Source organism: Acipenser ruthenus, chromosome 3, assembly GCF_902713425.1.
Source record: "Acipenser ruthenus chromosome 3, fAciRut3.2 maternal haplotype, whole genome shotgun sequence".
NCBI lineage: Eukaryota > Metazoa > Chordata > Actinopteri > Acipenseriformes > Acipenseridae > Acipenser > Acipenser ruthenus.
Genome location: NC_081191.1, coordinates 80,927,213 through 80,949,459, shown reverse-complemented (window position 1 = coordinate 80,949,459; position 22,247 = coordinate 80,927,213). Strand labels below are relative to the sequence as shown.

At 37.7% G+C, this 22,247-nt stretch overlaps 2 protein-coding genes across 8 annotated transcripts in view; one reads left to right on the top strand and one right to left on the bottom strand.

The window, feature by feature from the left end:
• Nucleotides 1-9,892, top strand: part of LOC117435361 (extracellular sulfatase Sulf-1-like) — an 80,227-nt gene extending 70,335 nt beyond the window's left edge. For 4 of the 6 annotated variants that reach the window (XM_059017283.1, XM_059017282.1, XM_059017284.1 and 1 more), the window contains exons 18-19: nt 2,221-2,344; nt 6,678-9,892. In XM_059017283.1, the coding sequence (XP_058873266.1) occupies nt 2,221-2,344; nt 6,678-7,504 (951 nt within the window). In that variant the 3' untranslated portion in view covers nt 7,505-9,892. Of the gene's footprint in view, nt 1-2,220; nt 2,345-3,718; nt 3,753-4,907; nt 4,962-6,677 lie in introns of all 6 variants that reach the window. The other 2 variants (XM_034058450.2, XM_059017286.1) reach the window with 2 other exon arrangements.
• Nucleotides 9,893-10,220: 328 nt separating this feature from the next.
• Nucleotides 10,221-22,247, bottom strand: part of LOC117435645 (solute carrier organic anion transporter family member 5A1-like) — a 49,539-nt gene continuing 37,512 nt past the window's right edge. For both annotated transcript variants that reach the window (XM_059017287.1, XM_059017288.1), the window contains exons 6-10: nt 19,085-19,283; nt 17,897-18,056; nt 13,758-13,999; nt 12,691-12,755; nt 10,221-12,162 (exon numbers count right to left, since the gene is read on the bottom strand). In XM_059017287.1, the coding sequence (XP_058873270.1) occupies nt 11,717-12,162; nt 12,691-12,755; nt 13,758-13,999; nt 17,897-18,056; nt 19,085-19,283 (1,112 nt within the window). In that variant the 3' untranslated portion in view covers nt 10,221-11,716. The remainder of the gene's footprint in view (nt 12,163-12,690; nt 12,756-13,757; nt 14,000-17,896; nt 18,057-19,084; nt 19,284-22,247) is intronic.

Genomic DNA, 22,247 nt, shown 5'->3' with positions numbered 1-22,247 from the left:
ATATATATATATATATATATATATATATATATACAAACGTGCTCAAATTTGTTGGTACCCCTCCACAAAAAACGAAGAATGCACAATTTTCTCTGAAATAACTTGAAACTGACAAAAGTAATTGGCATCCACCATTGTTTATTCCATATTTAATAGAAATCAGACTTTGTTTTTGATTTTTTATTCAACATAATATTGTTAATAAGAAAACAAATGAAAATGGCATGGACAAAAATGATGGGACCGCTAACCTAATATGTTGTTGCACAACCTTTAGAGGCAATCGCTGCAATCAAACATTTTCTGTAGCTCTCAATGAGACTTCTGCACCTGTTAACAGGTAGTTTGGCCCACTCTTCCTGAGCAAACTGCTCCAGCTGTCTCAGGTTTGATGGGTGCCTTCACCAGACTGCAAGTTTCAGCTCTTTCCATAGATGTTCGATAGGATTCAGATCAGGACTTATAGAAGGCCACTTCAGAATAGTCCAATGTTTTGTTCTTATCCATTCTTGGGTGCTTTTAGCTGTGTGTTTTGGGTCATTATCCTGTTGGAGGACCCATGACCTGTGACTGAGACAGAGCTTTCTGACACTGGGCAGTACGTTTCACTCCAGAATGCCTTGATAGTCTTGAGATTTCATTGTGCCCTGCACCGATTCAAGGCACCCTGTGCCAGGCGCAGCAAAGCAGCCCCAAAACATAACCGAGCCTCCTCTATGTTTCACTGTAGGTATGGTGTTCTTTTCTTTGAAAGCTTCATTTTTTCGTCTGTGAACAAAAATGAGAGCTGATGTGACTTGCCAAAAAGCTCCAGTTTTGACTCATCTGTCCAAAGGACATTCTCCCAGAAGGATTGTGGCTTGTCAATATGCATTTTAGCAAATTCCAGTCTGGCTTTTTTATGTTTTTCTTTCAAAAGTGGAGTCCTCCTGGGTCTTCTTCCATGGAGCCCACTTTCGCTCAAAAAGCGACGGATGGCGCGATCAGAAACTGGAGTACCTTCACCTTGGAGTTCAGCTTGTATCTCTTTGGCAGTTATCCTTGGTTCTTTTTCTACCATTCGCACAATCCTTCTGTTCAATCTGGGGTCGATTTTCCTCTTGCGGCCGCGCCCAGGGAGGTTGGCTACAGTTCCATGGACCTTAAACTTCTTAATAATATTTGCAACTGTTGTCACAGGAACATCAAGCTGCTTGGAGATGGTCTTGTAGCCTTTACCTTTACCATGCTCATCTATTGTTTTCTTTCTGATCTCCTCAGACAACTCTCTCCTTTGCTTTCTCTGGTCCATGTTCAGTGTGGTGCACACAATGGTACCAAACAGCACAGTGACTACTTTTCTCCATTTAAATAGGCTGAATGACTGATTACAAGATTGGAGACATGTGTGATACTAATTAAAGAAACTAATTAGTTTGAAATATCACTATAATCCAATTATTTATTATCTTTTCTAAGGGGTACCAACAAATGTGTCCAGGCCATTTTCGAATATCTTTGTAGAATAAGCAATAATTCATGTCTTTTCACAGCTTCTTTGCTTTATTCTATGACATACCAAAGGCATGCAAGTATACATGATAAAATAGCTTTTAATTTCATCACTTTTCAGGAGGAATGAAGCATTATTTCAATGAGCTGTAAGGGTACCAACAAATTTGAGCTCATCTGTATATGTATATATATATATATATATATATATATATATATATATATATATATATATATATATATATATATATATATACAGTAACCACAACTAACCTACAGTACATGTAACATAAAACTAATTTAATCAAAGAGAATGGCAGCTTTTGTTTCTTCAGCAGCAGGTTTAAGGGGATCTACTGTACTGTTTGCTGCAAAAAAAGTTGCATTGCTCAAAAATTCTAAAAGGTATTGACAATCTCACCCCAAGGGACTTTTTTTGAAGTGAAAAAAGAAACAAGGACCAGGGGTCACAAGTGGAGATTAGATAAAGGGGCATTCAGAACAGAAAATAGGAGGCACTTTTTTACACATAGAATCGTGGGAACCAACTCCCCAGTATTGTTGTTGAAGCCAACACCCTGGGATCCTTCAAGAAGCTGTTTGAGATTCTGGGATCAATAAGCTACTAACAACCAAACGAGCAAGATGGGCTGAATGGCCTTCTCTCATTTGTAAATGTTCTTAAACTTCTATTACATAACACAGTTTTCATTTTTCTGATTTATCCAGCTGACAAATGCAGTGCACACTGTTGACAGGGAAGTCCTGAACGAGCTTCATCTACAGTTAATGGAGCTGAGAAGCTGTCGGGGTCATAGACAGTGTAACCCTAGGTCTAGGGGACTTGAAACAGGTAAATAACTGATACTTTCGGATGTATGTTTCTGTTAAAGATACATTGTTACTACAGTAGGTACTGTAAATACATTGCTGGAAACCAATGAAAGTCATAGGAGGCTGTGTGGTCCAGTGGTTAAAGAAAAGGGCTTGTAACCAGAAAGTCCCCGGTTCAAATCCCACCTCAGCCACTGACTCATTGTGTGACCCTGAGCCAAGTCATTTAACCTCCTTGTGCTCTGTCTTTCGGGTGAGACGTAATTGTAAGTTCACACACCCTAGTCTCTGTAAGTCGCCTTGGATAAAGGCGTCTGCTAAATAAACAAATAATAATAATAAAAATAATCTTCTAATCTGATTAGAATCCAAAAAAATCATATTTTTTGGTGGTCTCAGAGTGGCCCACCTGGTAAAGGCACAGCCAGATGGTGTGCAGGTGAATCATACAGACAGGGGAGTGCAGGTTTGTGTCCTGGCTGGTAAAATCTGCAGGGACTGTTTCTCATCATCTTGATACAGCGGACCCTACTGGTCAGGCACCTGGTGAGCTCAAGTGGACACCTGCAGGGCTGGCCCTTGTCCTCCAGAGGCCGATAGTTTGCCGACATCTGCTTTCGAGCACCTAGGTGTAAAGAGGCTATTGGTTTGATCGTGGGTTAGGAAGACACCTTTTAGCTTTCCTGTGCTGTTGTGGGAATTGCTGCAGTGAAGGGAGTGTAATTGAACATTCTAAATTGGGGAGAAAGTTTTTATTTTTAGTTTGTTTGTCAACTTTTCAACATTCTGATAGCAAGCCTAAGACTGAAACCTATAAATGTCTGTAATGCAGTCTTCTGGGATCTTGCTTGTACCTGTGAATGGTACGCTCCTGGGAAGCATTTCCCCCAGGTAACACAGTAAGTCCGTGGCAGTGCTGGGATTTGAAACTTGGATCTCCTGGCTTCCAGTCCTTGGCTCACTGCAACACTACACAGCCTAGCCATGATACATAGTATTGCAGTCTGCTCTCTCTCATACCTATTTATACATATTTAAGACAGCAATCTACACATTCCCTTTATTCTCAAACCAGTTTGTTTTAATGCCATTAACAGCTACAATTTATAGCACAACTTTGGGCCAAATTTGTAATATTTTACTCTAACTTACCTGGTGGTTAGTTAATATAAGCGTTAGGTTTGCTCATAGCGTTCTTGTTTGAACTCCTTAAAATAATTCTTGATGGGACTGTGTCCCATCCCTTCCCACCCCTCCCCAAAAAACCCTTTATATTTTAACAAAAGGCCTTTCTCTTTAGGAACTAGAAGCTGTGCATGAAGAACTACATCGTGAATGTTTGTATTTACTGTTCTAAGCATTAACAAAACATTACTCTTATTTCCCTAATCAGGAAATAAAGACGGAGGAAGCTATGATCCGCACAGGTATCCGTACTTTTTGATTTCTTCAGTGGCTTCTTTCCAATAACTGCATGAGCCAGTCCATTCCGACTAATATTTCATGATGCATTCAGCTAAACCATTGGTGCATGCCAGTTTGTCCTAGCAATTATTTAACCATCAGTTACAGAACTTTTTTTAACTGGCACAGATGAGCTTCACTTCACTGATTTTTTTTTTTTACCCCATAATACATCACTTTATTCACCAGGCCATTTAGACAAAAAGTATTTCATAAAGAGGATAGACTATCAGTTTTGATTCACAGTACTTCATAATTCATAATACTGTAGTAACCTCTGGAAAGACATATCATTTTCACAGTGCCTGTGCTCCTGCTGCAGTAGATTAAAGTGTGTTAAAAATACTATAATTAAAGTTACAATAAAAACTTTCTGCAACCAATGTCACTGTACAGCTTTCCAAAAAATACAAAAACTGCAATTATACTGACCAGTAAATATAATACACCATATCATTTTAATCTGTATAATACAAGAGAGAGAAAAAAATCAATTAAGAACTTTAAAGAAATAAGAATAAAAGATGAAATAAAATAAAATATGGAGAATAAAAGATTTTCAAAAGTCAGTATCAAGTGTGTCAGCGGTGCTTCAGTAAGAAAACTACAACTGTTTTTCTGTATTTAAAACATTTAGCTACTCGACAACCTTTCATAATTCCAGTCACCATTAATTCAGACATTGCTCTAGACATGACCTGGACTTATTTTAAAACATCATGTGATACAGATGGAAAAAAGTCTATTTACTGGTCAGTGTATAACATTTCGCCATTGCATGGCACTTTAGTATTATGTAATTAATAACAATATTAAAGCCAAATGTGGATTTCTTTCATGCGCACAACATAGCAATAAAAAAAATAAAATAAAAAAAAAAAAACATTAGCTCCTAACTGTTTTAAACTGTCTACACATTTTTGGCAAAATGTTGTAGAAGGAAACTGTTAATTCACAAAAAACGTCAAAACACCCATTACATTTTGAGGTAAAGCTATGTAAGTCTTCTTAACCAAGACCGTCAAATGAAGAGGACGTTTGGTTTCAGATTTTTGGTTTCAGGCTGCTTACCCTTTTGTCTTGTTTGATCTTTTCTATGTCTGACACCTGCTTACCAGGCTGCAGCATCATCCAAAGTGGTCAAAGTTGAGGAGACCAAGCTTTTCACCCCTGTGAGTTGCTTAGCTAATGTAAATTGTACCCCTCATAATAGCATTTTTTTTTCTAATACATACTTTTCAGTTTAATTTTCATTTTTTGTACTTTGTATATTGCTTTTAGTAGTGCACATGGCTCATATTCATTCTATTTGGTTTAGTGGATTTTTATTTTTATGAACATTAGCTGATTTCTTTACAAACTTAGGAAGATGAAATCATTACATAGATATATTCAGTGGTAACCGACAGCAGTTACCAACTGAAAAAACATATAGAACACATTAAAACAGAAGCAATATTTAGAAATGATTTCATCTTTTTATTGTTTTCTCTCAAATATTTTGGTTTTCCAGTATCTTGTATTTGTTCTTAAAAGGAGTGACTGATTTCTTTATTTTTTATTTTTCTTATTTATTATTATTATTATTATTATTATTATTATTATTATTATTATTATTATACCAAATGTCCACAAACAGAAAGTCCACCCCAACTACTAATATACAGTGACAGAATGCTCCAGTTTTTAAATGGATTAATAATTCTTACAAGTTTTGGAGAAGCAAATTCTATTAGGACGGCTGTCTAACAATGTAAAATCCTGTAACAAATTCAAACACCAGGTTATAATTACATTATAAATAGTAACTTTTAAGTGGAACTTTATTTCTTACTGTTGCAGATGAAAAGGAGTCTTGATAAAATGTACAGCTATTCCATTCAACACCATTGCAAATTTTTTGTTTTGTGGGTCATTTGGTATAGCTAGTTCTAAATGGTGAACAGCACTAACCATTGCCAACAATAAAGGTGTCCTTGTAAGTAATGCCTCAGTGTTGTTTGGTGCAGGTCTGCTTTTATGATATGGTAATGGCTGGGCTTCAACACATTATCACTTGATCTTTTATTGCATTTGAGACTGTTGCATTCAGAATATCTGTATACATTAGGTGTATACACAGTATATATATTTTTCATTTCCACAGTTATTATGTGTGTGGATATATATATATATATATATATATATATATATATATATATATATATATATATATATATATATGTACCAGTAACTGCAGTCCAGCTTTGTATTTTTATTTATAATTATTATTAAATAATTATAATATTATTATTATTATTATGATTATGTTTTGTAGCTTACTTAATAGTACATTATTATCTTTCTCTGGTCAACAGCCACCCTTCCTTACAGTATTTGAAGGAGAAACTGGCTTGTTGACAGTCCTTTTAATAGGACTGTTTCTTCATCTACAATTTATATTTTCATATAACCCCCCCCCCCCCCCCCCCCCCCGAGCTGTACACTTCATGTAATTTCATTTTGCTTTTCAGATATGCATTGTCTTGCTTGTTCATTTCCTTTTTAAGCATCATACATTTTCAAATATCCCATCTGACTGGAACTCTTTGCAGTAATTAGATTTCGTAAGGCGTACTGTAGATGTGGTAGTGTATTGAGAATTCAGAAGAAAATATAGAAATGTTAATGATTTTAGACTGTTTTAAAGCCTTACAACATATAAAATTAATCTTATTTTGGGTCTGTGGTTCTGATGCCTAACAGATTGTGCTGCATTGGGATGTGGGAAGTCTATCAAGCTTTGAAAGGGGAGCTTATGCATGATTGCATGTTGTGTGATCAATGAAAACCCAAAATGCATTTCTAGGTATACATACACCCACTTTAATTTTTTGTTTTATCTGCAGAGGAGAGCAACTATGGAATGGATGGGAAGGCTAAACTGCCAAACTTTACTGAGGACGTCAACTGGCAAGGACTGGAAGATTTGTACGGTGTGAACGAGATGACGTTTGAGAACAGATACAATTATAGTCTTAGCCTGGATGACTGGACTAATTATTGGAAGGATGTAGATAGTATGTTTGCACTGCTAAGCATTTTTTATGAACAAAATGAAACAAACAAGTCTGATGCCCTTAATGAGAATGGGGCTTCATCTGACTTCTCCACAGGGTCCGGGTCGGGGGACATGCCCCCTACAGAAGACGAATCAAGCGGTACAATGACGAACGTGCAGCCTACTGTGCCCACGGCAGACTCTGAAACTGTAAGATTCAGTACAGATTTTAAAACCCTTGAAAAGAAACGTGAATCCCATAATGACCTACCTGAGGGAGTCATTCCAGACTTGGAATACTGGAGGAGCGGTCAAAAGGAAACATGGACCAAACAGGTGGAAGAGGACTTGGACAATGACGGGTTTGTTTTCAGTGGAAATGGTTTGACGGAGATGGAGACCAGATATCGCTTTGTTCTACAGTCAGTCTCCCATCTTCAGCAGGACTTTGTCGTTGAGGAGGAGGACGTATTTGAAGGCCAAGGTTACCTTCCAGTAGATCCAGACAGTCCCTTCCTTCACCAAACTGCAAATCTTGCAACACAGATGGGAACTAGTGCTCCTCTTACACAAGCAACCGCATGTAACAGGAGCAAAAACGATCCAACCGAACAACGAACCTCTGAAAACTTAAGAACAGAAGGCAGTGGCTTGTCCTCCCATCCCTTCAATTGAATACAAGTTTTAAAGTAGCACATTAAGATGGCACAAAGAGACAATGGGACATATTTCATTGCCAAATGGGTCTGGTTATCTCGGTATCAAAAGTAGAGATTTCCAGGTTTAGAAATGCTGCATTGTATTTGTAATATTTGTGTTTGTACCTTTTTTTTTTTTTTTTTTTAACAGGTGCTTAAAATAATTAGACAACAGTGTTATATATATCCAAATCCAAATGTAGCTTTTCTAAAATAATAATTATTTAAATGCCAAGCTGATTACTGGATTTAAGCAATTATTTGCAACCACAGGTCTAATAAATCTATCATTACTATCTGAGTAAACAGAAGTCTTTGTCTAGTAGACAGACTTTTCTACAAGTGTTTTTTTCAATGCCTGTGAAATGCACTTACTGAAATGTTTGCCAATAGGCTTTCTTTAAGAAGTTTCTTTAGTTGTATTACTCAGTGTTTCAAGTTATGGATGTATTATTAATGTCCTTGCACCCAGTGTTTGTGAATGTATTATTAATACCTCCAAACATTTTAGTGCACTCTTCTAAAGTAACAACCACTGACAATTCCTATCCAAGCAGGTGTGTTTGTATAACTCTATTGCACTTTTGTTTCTTGTTTGCCTTATTTCACTCCTACTGCTGCCTTTTCTGAAAATTATTCATCTGTGTGCGTGTGCATTTACACCTGCCGCTTAAACATCCGGGTTGTGTCATTATAACACAAATAAATTGGGGGAAAAAATAACAATCTGGTGTGTTAAAAACATTGAATAAAAATTGAAAAGAAAACAAAAAAAACAACTGTCTGATTTATTTGGCACCAATTTGGTTACTTTCAATTAATTTCAAGTGATAATGAGTTAATCTGTAGACACCTGACACTGCAGTTTAAAATGATAGTGCATGCTAAAAAAACAATATTGTTTAGTAGAATGCACCCAAAATTCTGTGGAATGGTATGTTTAGTTATTGTCACATCTCATAGTCCGTATTCTAAATCTGTTTTTGTTTGTTTATTTTTTTATTAAATCATAAGTAGGAGCTCCTCATTGTAGACTGCCTTAACCCTTTTTTAATGCATAACTGTGGCCTTTATTGCTGTATTGATGCACATATACTGCTTGAAAAGACATTTTAAAAAGGCAAATTATTGATGTACTTCAAGGTGATCTGTGTAAATAATATGTATACAAATAGGAATTGAATTGTTACCCTCCTAAATGTTGTAGACTTTTGTGGACTTGTATGGTGATCAAAGTCATGCAACAACTCTGGCTTCAGGAAAGTCAAGAAGCATTGTTCCCTTTCAAGTATGAAATGTAACAATTACCGAATGGGTATTTACCTCCTAAAGACCCGAATCCGAATATTTTATGCCAAAGCTGCTCACCGAGCCTGTAACGCAGTGATGGCCCCGCCCCCAAGGGAACAAAAGGACTTCGCACACAGATCTTAGCGTCATTTTTCCTTTTAAAACTTACCTGACGGAGAGCCTTGTTCAGATAAGTACAATTGTTGCTTATATCTGTATATATTTAAAATAAATTTCCATGTCGTTGCCCCCCGCCCCCACATCGTGTGAACGACTCTCAATTGAGGTAGCCCATTTGGAGGGGAGGCACTATTTTTCAGATTTGTCTGTTAATCTGTGTTACCGGTAGCCCATTTGGAGGGTTTCAGAACACCGGCGCAGTGGAATTTTCACATTTAAATGGGGCAGCTTAAGCCGTGCCTTATTAATTTGGGGCCACTTAATACATTCTGGATGGGTTAAAATTTGTGCCGCGGCAACAAGTCTGCAACAAAGTTCCTTTATTTTTTCTTTTTTTAGTACAGGTCACGTGCGACAGTATACATAATGTTGTTATTCAGCTATGCAAAACAAAGGTGCAATTGTTAATCAACTTCTACCAGGTACCACCTGAATACATTTATATGTAAGGAATGAGTATATGGTGTGTTTCTGGGATTTAAAAACTTTTAAGGACTTGATTTAAAGAACCAATATATGGATTGTTCAGCAACAGACCTCAATGAAAACAATGTTTGTTTTTTTTTTTAGTTTTTTTTTTTAAGATAGGTGGTTAAATTCATACTCATCTGGTATTAGTGTGTGTGTGTGTATATATATATATATGTACAACAAATATTTGACTGTATATAAAAAAATGTTTTCAGAATCTTTTGTGTTCCAGTAGGAGTTTTTCTTCACTTACTGACATTTGTTTAAAATGAGGGGTCCCTACTAGAATTTAGTAACCTTTTATGTTCAAATTGTTATTTTAGTGAGTTGTTTAATTTGATCAGACCCCCCCCCCCCATTGAATTATTTTCTATATTACACTTTTTAATAGTGGACTAAAATAAAGGATATTTTGTTGTTTTTATGCTGAGCTTCCAGTCTTTTTAAATTAATATGAATTATTATTTATTTCTTAGCAGATGCCCTTATCCAGGGAGACTTACAGTTGTTACAAGATAGCACATTATTTTTACATACAATTACCCATTTATACAGTTGGGTTTTTACTGGAGCAATCTAGGTAAAGTACCTTGCTCAAGGGTACAGCAGCAGTGTCCTCCCACCTGGGATTGAACCCACGACCCTCCAGTCAAGAGTCCAGAGCCCTAACCACTACTCCACACTGCTGCCCGATGAATGCTAATAGATCAGTAGTTACTGCATATGCACAGTAATGGTCATACTATATACTATGTAGTGATAAAGCAATTTATTAGCTTGACAATGAAAAAAAAGATTGGTGTACCTTGATAACATTTAGTGTAATAATCTGAAAATCTAAAAAGACCCTGCTAAATAGTCTATTACTATTAACTACTTGTGCTCTGTATTTTGTAGACTACTATGTTGACTAGTTGCCGGAGCTGCTGCTTATAGTTTTAACTATTGTTAAAAAGAAATACTGTTCTAAGATAATAGTGTGTAAACAATATAAAAGAGCAATCTTAAAAATATATTATTGGTACAGTTAGGGCTTCACAATGAACTTTGAAAGGGATCACCTCATGTACAGTATAAAGCAGCAATTTATAAAGGCTTGCACAGCATTACCATACTGTTCTCTTATCCACAGCAGTGCACAGTGAAGAAACATCTAGATAAGAAGGAAAGAAAACAGCTGCATACTATATTTACCTTTCTTTGTTTTGGAACAAGCAACTTCCACTCTGCCATTGGTGGTTTATCACACCAATATCCTACATGCTTTCTGGATACAGTACTGTACATTTCCTGACTGAGATGGATACCAATGCAGTATACTTTTAAGATCCCTGGCCCAATTGTATCTCAGACTGGTGTTCTATTTCCTGTAGCATAGAGGATGAGGCAGTGTTTTACAATGCATGCCCACATTGAGTAAACAGGTATGGTTTAGTCCCCTGAATGAAAGCATCAGTCTTGCCAAATTACTGAAACACTCCCAGATGTGAATGGATGTTGCACTGGAGGACTAGCAAAATGTTTTTAAAATATATAAACATACTAAAATATTCATTAGAAATAAAAAAAAAAGAAAAAACACACAACACCTTTATGTGGTATAATATTTAAAATGTGTATGTTACAGATACAAGCTTTTTCTATTAACATTCTTAAATGAGCTGTACTACTTTGTTACTACCTTTGATATACACTAGTTTTCAAACGCAAGAGCTTGCAAAGCATGTTATTCCATTTGTGCTTGTTTAGCAGCTTTTTATTCCTCAACCAGCATAGCCCAATATATTGGATAACTTCTGAATGTGCTAAAACTATGGCAGAATAAATAAATAAATACAAATCTGTAACCTGTCTATTTCATCCATACAGCACCATATGTTGTTAATCCTAAATATGTTTCAATTAAAAATGTATTCTATTATAGGTGTTTATTGATACGCACAACATACTTAGCTTAGCTTTTCTAAGTTTTTTTTTTTAATTTTTCTTACCTTAACCTAATTTTCATTCAAGAGCAAATAAAGCTACAAATTCTCTGGTTGTCACTTTGAGGTAACCAGCCCTCAATCTGTGTTGAGTATCAGTGTGCGGCTGCTTAAAAAAAGACCAGCTTACAACTTGTCTAAATGAAATAAGAAAAAGGAAGGCACAGGTTTTCTACCTGGAAATATTTCGTGGGAGCCATAGTAAACTTAAAAAACAGAAAAACTGAACTTCACAACGGCTGGTGAAGCAACAGAGATTTGTGTTAGATCTCAGCAGTGTCTTCTTCCAGTGCATTTTCAGGGGTGTTTATTGCTTCCAGTGAATGGCCAGGGCGCCTCTGGCTGCCACGCCCTGTGTTCAGTGTCATTTCTTCAGTATGTTCAGCCCTGCTGAAGGCAGGACAGGATCGAGTCCGTGCATAGCTTTGCTGGGCCCCTGCATTTTCGACTATCTCACTGAGTGTGCTAATCGGCGAGGCTCTCTGTATCCATCTCTGGAGTCTGTCTTCTTTGTATTTAATGGAGTACCACGTCAAGAAGATGAAGATGAAGGCCACAAACTTGAGGCTGGCTGCCAGCCCGAAGTAGACAAAGCGCAAGGAAGTGATGTCATATTCCCAGCAGGAGCCCTGTACCCCGCAGTCCTGTTGCCAGAGCATGCAGGTCGTGTCGATGACCGTGCCGAAATAGATCGGGGTAGGAATGTAGGCTGCACAAAATGAACAGGTCCATGTTTCAGTATTTAAGATTACAAAATAAAACACATTTAGAATAAGACTTTCAAATTAAACATAGAGTTCAGTATATATTTTTTTATTATATACTGTATATGTTAATTGAACCCACCAGGGGGAAATAAGACTTCCCATTGCGTAGCAGTTTGATCCATTCTTGGTTTCACAATGCGTTTAAAGAGACACTCTGGAGCTTGATAACTTTACACTGGGGCTAACCAAGCTTGTATTAAAACCTGGAAAAATCGGTGAAACTGCTCTGCAATAGCAGTCTTATTTCCCTACCTGCACACATTTTCATTTTGTATTTTTCAATATTGTAAAATGTATAAAAGTATGTACTAACTATAACCATCATCCCAGTCTGTTCAGTAGACTGTAATACAACAGCCAATCACTAGATGGAGTAAGTTCATAATAAAATATCTGCTATAAAATTACTGTATGTGATAAAGATGTGTAAACCATAACATATGTCCTATTGAGGGCTACGTTTCACTTACCTAGAGTTCGTAGAAGAACAAACTGCATTCCTAGAGCAAAAGGTCTCTCTCGTTCATCTACTGACCTGCACAGGAAAGAGGAAAGAAATTGCTGTTTAGTAATGTCTCCTCGTGCAACCTAAAAGCATCACATTACAAGCAAGACTTTGTGTAAGTAAATTACAATGACAAGTTACAAATATATGGTTTCAACAAAATGTGTTTTCCAAATTGTTATTGTTTTACGCCGCAATATAAAGAATGCTACATTTTTTGCTCCTCTATTTTAGACAAAAGGTTTTGTGTATTACTGAATCTTGAAAATGGCAGTGTCAGAAGTAATGGGTGCTCCATAGGCAATTTATTTTCTTTTATCAACGAGAACAGTATTCAATTTCATCATCTCCTGCACTGACACATCTGATTGAATACGCAAGCCACACCCGTACTAACCTCTAAAACATTAACAATGCCAGCAATGTGTTTTTTTTTTGTTTGTTTTTTATCTGGAGGATTAAACGGCAGTACATTTATAATGCAAGATGGTACTTATGTTAAAGCGTTTTAGTTTATACAATAGGTGCAGTATTTTCCAAATAACAGAACACAGGTTAAACATATGCAGAACAGTACTTCTGCCAGAATTAGGAATCATTTTAAGTACTCAGAGCCACTGATCAATTGACAGATATGTTCCTAATTGTAATGTAGGAGGCTGTGTGGTCCAGTGGTTAAAGAAAAGGGCTTGTAACCAGGAGGTCCCCGGTTCAAATCCCACCTCAGCCACTGACACATTGTGTGACCCTGAGCAAGTCACTTAACCTCCTTGTGCTCCGTCTTTCGGGTGAGATGTAGTTGTAAGTGACTCTGCAGCTGATTCACACACCCTAGTCTCTGTAAGTCGCCTTGGATAAAGGCGTCTGCTAAATAAACAAATAATAATAATTCCTACATGGAAACTTTCTTGCTTTTTGTTTCTATTTCTTGCCGGTGAATATAGAAATAATGACATGAATCTGCTTAAATGATGTGCATGTCATTATATAGGCACCTGCCTGCCATTTGTAAAGCAGGAGTTAGACACGTACCTGAGTGTTACAATGATTGCTGAAGGCTGTGCACAGGCAGTAATGAGGGTGACGATGAACAGAAATATGAGGAAAGGTATCAGGGTACTGCAGGTGCGGTCGCACTTGCCAGATACAGCATAGCCATTCTCGTTCAGATAGGTTTTCACTATAACTAATTGGAGCTGGCTCCTCTGCCCATCTGTAGGTGGTGTGATCACCTGCTTACTCTGCACACAAGCACAGTCTGTGTAGTTCCTTATCTGGAAAACAAGAGTAAAAAAAACTACATTAGGAGTGGTGTATTGGAACACGCTGCTGATTAAAAACTACCCCCTCGGGTAATTTTTCCATAGGCTGCTTCTACATCACACATTCTTTTTTATTTATTTATTTTTTTTAATTTGCTTTTTTATTGTATATCAAATGTATTACATATATAGAGTGACGATCGCCGGGAGGGTGGGGGTTCCTCAGGGGTTAGGGGTTGAGCGAGGGCATAAACAAGGGGCGCACTGCCTCGACCCCTGCTCTCTGCGTGAAAGGTAGATGTGACAGGATAGAGAGTGGAAAGTGAAAGAGAAGAGTAAAGACAGAAAGAAAAAGAAAGCTTGCATCATCACTTTATTTTGTGTTTGCTCCCAGTACCCTTACCTTGCTTATATTTATTTTGTTGTTTAATTAAATGTGGCCTCAAGCTTTAAAAAACTCTGTTTCAACTGGTACAGTGCCTGGTTCTGAGCAGAGGATTCCCAACACTCAAGCTGAACGACTTGCAATTCCAAAGTTGCTAGTGCTGAGCGATCCTTCAAATCTTAAAGTAACTGTGACTGATCGGTTGGAAAAGGGTGAGAATCTTTCAGAAATACTGATGGACTGCAGTTGTTGGAAATGCAAGATGTGGACTACAATTAAAATTCGGAATCTGAAGTCTTTATTTGCTTTGCAAAGAAAGTCTGACTCATACCAACAGAAAACAAAAGTAGCAGGTAGGCTATGTGATTTACTTGCAGCCACACATACACTGTAAAATGTTCCATGTACAGTGCCATGAAAAAGTATTTGCCCCCTGTCTGATTTTCTACTTTTTTGCATATTTTTGACAGTGAATGTTATCAGATCTTCAACCAAAACCTAATATTAGATAAAAGGGACCCTGCGTGAACAAATAACACAAAAATGTGATACATATTTCATTTATTTATTAAAGAAAGTTTTGCAACACCCAATGCCCCCGTGTGAAAAAGTAATCGCCCTCTTAGACTCAATAACTGGTTACGCCACATTTAGCAGTAATAACTGCAACAAAACGCTTCCTGTAGTTATTGATTAGTCTCTCACAGCACCGTGGAGGAATTTTGGCCCACTCCTCCATGCAGAACTGCTTCAACTCAGTGACATTTGTGGGTTTTCGAGCATGAACTGCTCGTTTCAGGTCCTGCCACAAACTCTCAATGGGGTTTAGGTCTGGACTTTGACTAGGCCATTCCAAAACTTTAAATTTCTTGTTCTTCAACCATTCTGATGTAGACTTGCTTGTGTGTTTCGGATCATTGTCTTGCTGCATGACCCAGCTGCGCTTCAGCTTCAGCTCACGGACGGATGGCCTGACATTCTCCTGTAGAATTCTCTGATACAGAGCAGAATTCATGGTTCCTTCAATGATGGCAAGGCGTCCAGGTCCTGATGCAGCAAAGCATCCCCAAACCATGACACTACTACCACCATGCTTGACCGTTGGTATGAGGTTCTTACTGTGGAATGCAGTGTTTGGTTTTCGCCAGACATAACGGAGCCCATGTCGGCCAAAAAGTTCCACTTTTGACTCATCTGTCCATAGAACATTGTTCCAGAACTCTTAAGGATCATACAGGTGCTTTTTGGCAAACTTGAGATAAGCATTCATGCGTTAGTCAGATTTATATTGGGCAGGGCTGGCCCAACTTATTGTATAGTATCATAACATGTCAATGCAGCACCATGATTTATTTTGTGTTAATGGTGTACCAAGTAGGATACGGTAAAAAAGAAAAATGTGGTGGCTCCCAAGTGGCGCATCCGGTAAAGGCGCTCCGTGTGGAGTGCAGGATGTGCTCTATAGCCTGGATGTCACCGGTTCGAGTCCAGGCTATTCCACAGCAGCCCGTGGACGGGAGCTCCCAGGGGGCGGCGCACAATTGGCCGAGCGTCGCCTGGGGGCAGGGAGGGTTAGGTCGGCCAGGGTGTCCTCGGCTCACTGCACACCACGACCCCTGTAGTCTGGCCGGGCACCTGCGGGCTTGCCTGTAAGCTGCCCGAGAGCTGCGTTGTCCTCCGACGCTGTAGCTCTTGGGTGGCTGCATGGTGAGTCCGCAGTGTGAAAAAAAGCAGTCGGCTGACGGCACACGCTTCGGAGGACAGTGTGTGTTCATCTTCGCCCTCCCGAGTCAGCGCAGGGGTGGTAGCGGTGAGTTGAGCATAAAAAATAATTGGCCATTCCAAATTTGGAGAAAAAAATAAAAAATAATTGGCAACGACTATTCATTATTTTCCATTATTTTCACATTGTACAGTAATGTGTACAATGCAGCAGCATGATTTATTTTGTGTTACCGGTAGCCTATAGTAATACATTTTTTCTTTGTAAATAATGTAAAATATATATATATATATATATATATATATATATATATATATATATATATATATATATATATATATATATATTTTCTAACTTATGGTCTACGCGGCGGCAGATTTTAAATAAATGCAGATTGCAAGTCTATTTTCAATTGATGTACAGCCAATGCAGAAAAGATCTCCTGTGACATTGCTGACCGCAGGTAATTCTTAATCAAACAAAGACAGTTTACTGTAGGGTTTATATGCCCTCTTAACCATTCTACTTAATTTGAGTGAGTTAGTAGGCTACTTGTATCTGTTTATTTTCCGCCTGTCTTTGGTGTCAGTATAGCAGCTTTTTTTTATTCAGTGTGTCTCTTTGGATCATGCAATTCACAGTGCCATTTGTATAGCATGTCACACACACAACTGCAACAGTCAGACCATTTAAATAACATATTTAAATAACAGTATTTCACATCATAAAAAGCAGCAATTTTAAAGTTACATTGAAACCCACTAAGATAAGAAAGCCATTTTATGTTGTGTGTGGCACATCTGAATGTACAGCATAAGAGTGCCTGTATTAACAAGGGACTACTGTAATCATAAATTAGCTGTTTGCATTCATAATCCGTTTAGAACTGCTATATCAAGTACACAATGTAAGGATTAGGATAGCTATAGTTCCCCATGCACTGTCCACTTTTCACTGTACTTTGTTTCAACTCCAAGCACATTATCAGTGTCAGAAAAGGGCTAGCTGCTACAACACTCCCACAGTCCAGAACAATGTTGTATAAGGAAGCAGCAAGCTAATCTATTATTGATTTTTCAACAGTAGAAATTGCTACTCAGTTACAATCTTTTACGAGGCAGAGTACCAACAATGTCCTCATAACAGAAACGCAATCCTGTAGGACACAAGCCTGATTCGGTTTCGCTACCTCAGCATATGAAAGCAAGAAATAACTGTCTGAGCACTGAGGTCACCTTCTCAAATGGTTACTGATATCAGACGCAAATCATTTTACACCAGCATTTTTTTGGTTTGTGCAGTTTCATTTTTAAAATAGTGAATAACCACTACTGAAACAGAGTTAAATGGATCCTTCACTCCACCTGCATTTCATAATATTTCATTCCTTACCTGCAGCTATGGCAACGGTGTCCTTGTAAATGGAAAATATCTATACCAAATCAACAGCTGCAGAGGCAGAAATTACAACTACACACCAAAAGTGGTCACTTTTCAAAACACCTCACTTCAGAAATGCATTAGTCCTATGCAATCCTATAAAAAAAAAAAAAAAACTCTAATTGAACTATGATTTTACGGCCATTATTTTAAAGTGTTACCAAATGTACATGTCTGAAAAAGTGGCGTTAATCCGTTCAGGGCTACCAAAATACTGAATAAGGGCTCTGAATGTGTTAAAATTGGCAATGTATTCTCCAACCCCCAGCGCTGTGCCTTCCTAGACATTACTCCCAGGAGCATCAAAGAATACCCTTTTGACAGTGTTCATGTTCAACACAAATACATGGCTAATACTCACTCCTGTGCTATCGTTCCCCACTCTGGTGCAGCCAGCCAGACAGGGGTTGAAGTAGGTGATGCCGTCTGATCCACAGACAGGCGCATACTCGTGGATTTTACATCCGCAGTTCACATTGCAGCTACCCGTCAGATTCCTGTGTTCCATGGTGAGAGTGGGACTGGAAATAAACACAAAGAGGACGGCTAAATAAACAGCCTTTCCGTTTCTGTGGGAAACTACGAGACACATTATGCCATTTTTAAACAAACACGAAATTAACTTGTTGAACTGGTCGCAGTCACATTTCCCAATTTGTTTCCAAAGTTCGATAGAAATTTACATCAGTCAAAAAGACAGTACGGCAGCCTGTCACAACTAGAGATAATGAACAATAATGGATGCATTCCTCTTTTTTCTGTTAGGCAAACTTCACACAAATAGGACTTAATGATTCCGATACCCACAAGCGCTAGTGAGGAATGTCTGTACCAAACTGTATCAACCGAATTAGCAGTTCAAGATATAGATCAAAATTGGTCACATAAGGACAATTCATTCATTCGTTAACGTGACAAATGAGTTCAATTGGGAGAGAGGATTATAAAATACATCCCACAGGGTTGGTTGTTAGAGAGTTTAAAAGTATGTCTATGTAGATAAACCTTGCAAATCACCTGGGAAGCAGTGGCACTTTATATGCACCTTTGAAAGTCAGGCAAGATCAGGCTGTACACTTTACACAATGACATTTCTCTGCTACAACGTGTCTAAAAAGAAAATCTATACAGTAGATCTAAATCTAGACCTAGATCCCTATGTGCTTTGCTATTAATTCTACTTATTTTAAATAAAGGCAAACCTCAAGTACCTTTCATTCCTCTTTAAAATATGACAGACCTGCTGTCAAGCCCGTAGATATTAACCAAATACATTCAACTAGGAATTTAATTTGCTTAACAAATTAATTAATTATGTGAGTGACAGCCTATAATTTGCACATATCAAAGGTGAACTTTTTGTCCAACACCTGAATAAATCATAGGCTGTCTCTGATCCTAGAGAGTAATATTTTTTTTTTTTTTTATTTTTTACTCCCTGTGAAAAGTACAAACATCCTAGCATCTAAAGATGGACAAGAGATTAAAAAAACCATCTTAAATTCAATTCTGAATGATGTGAGAAGTACTGAGGAGAGAGCAGCATTACCCTGTGGTATAAGGTATATTGATGCCTCCGAGGTTAATGCTTTCACAACCAACGATGAAGAGTGTGGAAAAGCACAGCAAAGACACGCCACTGCAGATCATAGCCAGCTTAGCAGACTCTCTAGCACCCAGTTTCAGCTTTTTGATAATGTAGCCTCCAAGGACAATGCCTACTCCAGCACTGGGCACTATAATCACCCCTATAAAACACAATAAACACAGTAAGAATCAATTTGTTTGATTTTATTCAGTGTAACAGATATCATTACTTACCAAAACATCATGACATTTGTTTGATTATCCAGCAGCCACTAGAGAAAAAAAAACCAAGCATATTGTCCTCCCTTTTAAGTGTTAATGGTTACCTTTCTCCCCAATAATAAAACACAGAATAAACCTATTGAAACATGTATCTTCTAGTAAGCCCTATGGCTAGAATTAGAGTCAATAATAAACTCTAATCTATATTATGTTAGAATTTATGAGCAGTGTTATTTATTACTCTTTTATTAGAAAAATATATAAAATGAGAAATAAAAATACATTGAACTAATATTGAGTCTATAGATAGCATACTAAGTCAGTTTGATGTGTGTGCTTGTAGGAAAGTACTGGCAATTGGCACGATTTGAAAGTCAGCACTTACTACTGGCAATGTTAGGTCACTGTCTAAATCTGCGCCCTGCAGATAGGGGACCAGAGCATGTCTTCCCTTAAGAGCAGAAAGTAAAACATGAAAACAAAATTGTATGTCAATAAATGTCATTTGTTACAGTGTCCAGCAGTGTCCAATAGGGAGTTAAAGGAAACGAGACATCAATGCTTATTAATCCTTGATTTATACCCAAGTACAGTAAGACAGAATTTTCTGAAGCCAGGACTGCCGGAATACTGTAACTAAGACCAATTCTACATGGCTAGAATTAAGAATGCTTCTGAATGCATTATTTTTATACAGCATTTTAGTATTTGGAACAATTAAGGCAACATTCTTTATGCATTATGCCAAAAGCAGTTATAATATATCAAATTTGTGAACCTACGTATAGGGGCTGATTCGTATGAAAAAAAATGACTCATATTGTCAGTGGCACTATTATTTTTCATAATCACAGTAGTTATTTTTTGTACAATCATCTTTGTGTTTAATAATAAGCAAATCAAAACACAATGTATGTATTATATATTATGTTAAAAAAAATGCCTTTTCTAGCGCAAATATTATTTTAATAACTTTCTTCACTACGATTAACAAAAGTATGTAATTAGTGCTGCTACAATCTATAGGCCTATGTGTTTATGTTATACAGAATCTGCTGTCAGGTACAGGTACCTGTAATATCCAAGATCTGTCCGTTTTCATTTCCAGCTTTGAACATGGTCAAACACAGACACTTCCGGCATTTAAGTACAGTAGGATAATGCCTCAGGAAAAGGGCAATTAGCAGGCACTCTCTCCATTTAAGTATGCAAATAGCTCATTATTATTAAGCTCACATATCGCAATGAATCATTCAAGCGATTCTCATAAAAACTTAACAGGTTCCGTTATTTACCTAAAAAGTTTTGGAACTTGTTCTATAAATATATATTTTTAACATACTCTTAATTTTTATGATATTTGCAAATATTTGAATCTTAAATGCTGTTTTCCTGCCTCAGACATCTGTAACATAGAATTAATAGAAATGACAGCCAGAGTGATCTGTTACTTTGGATCAAGTTTCTTTTGTTATTGCTGGCAATACACAGCTGTTCATTAGAAGAAGCTGGTGCTTAGTAATATCAAGATGCTTTGACTTATGTAGTACTTGTCTATGGCAGGAAACTAGAACAGAAGAGCATCTCCTAAACAGACTTAACAATAATTTTTTTTAAAAAAGTATCGACCTATCAAGACCAGCAATTGTTTCTTCTGCACAATTTCAAGGGAGTTGAGTGGAAAGTACTTAACTATAATTTGTCTTGTGGTCTGGATCAGCACACCTTGTTCACCTGGTAGAGTTAAGAGTGCCATGGAAAGATGCTGTGGATGAGGTGTATGAAAGGAAGAAACTTCGGTACGCTCAACTAGCTGCTGAAGCAGAACAGCGAGGACGTAGATTCCAGGTTTACACTCCACAACCCGGTTTCTCACGGACATCGGATTTAGTGATCAAGAGTTGCAACGCATAGTGAAGAACTTATCTGAAGCAACAGACAGAACGGAGAGTACTTTGCAAAGGACTAGCTCAAGATCTGCAGTTAGCAAAGATATGGAGCTCCAGGTTTGTGTCTTTGCTGGAGCAAAGTGACAACGGTTAGAGGTTTGAAGATTCATCAAGAGAGAATGAAATGCTTGAGGGAGAAGGGACAAGGGCCTCCCATTGATCAGTACTTTTTGCAAAGTCAGTCAAGTCAGTCGAATGAAATCCAGTGACAGGAAGCAAACCACAGTTCGCAGGATATCGGCACCCCTGTCATAGACGTGAGGAGGACTTGCATGGATACAACTGGTGGTGAACCTAATGATCCTTGCAAACCCAGTCAGGTGAACCAGCGTAAGAGAGAAAAGAACCTCAACGGGCATAAGCCTGGAGTTAAATGGCCAAGAGCTTCTGAGAAAACAGCATGGGACACAATAAACATGGATCTCTGTTTTGTTTTGCAAAGGTTAGGTGGAACAGTAGAAAAGAAGCTGGATAAATTTGGGGATACCATCTATGCATATGGAAGTGAGAGATTTGGAGTTAAAAAAAGAAAGGAGAAAGTACAAACTATTGCTGTACAGTCTAAGCGGCAGCAGAGACTGCCACTAATTAGAGCATACATGGATGACATCACAATCATGACTACAACAGTAGCCTGCACTAATCGGTTATGGGGCAAACTAATCAGTAACATTGAATGGGCACGAATGCAATTCAAGCCCACTAAATCAAGGAGCATCTCTCTAATTAAAGGTAAAGTAATGGATAAGAGGTTCTACATTAACGGTGAGGCAATACCAACAGTGTCTGAGAAGCCTGTGAAAAGTCTTGGGAGATGGTATGATGGGGACCTAAAGGACACAGTTTGTGTGGGAGAAGTGAGACAACAAGCAGTGCAAGGGTTGAAGAGCATAGACAGCAGCGCTTTACCGGGCAAACTTAAACTCTGGTGCTTTCAGTTTGGTCTACTGCCAA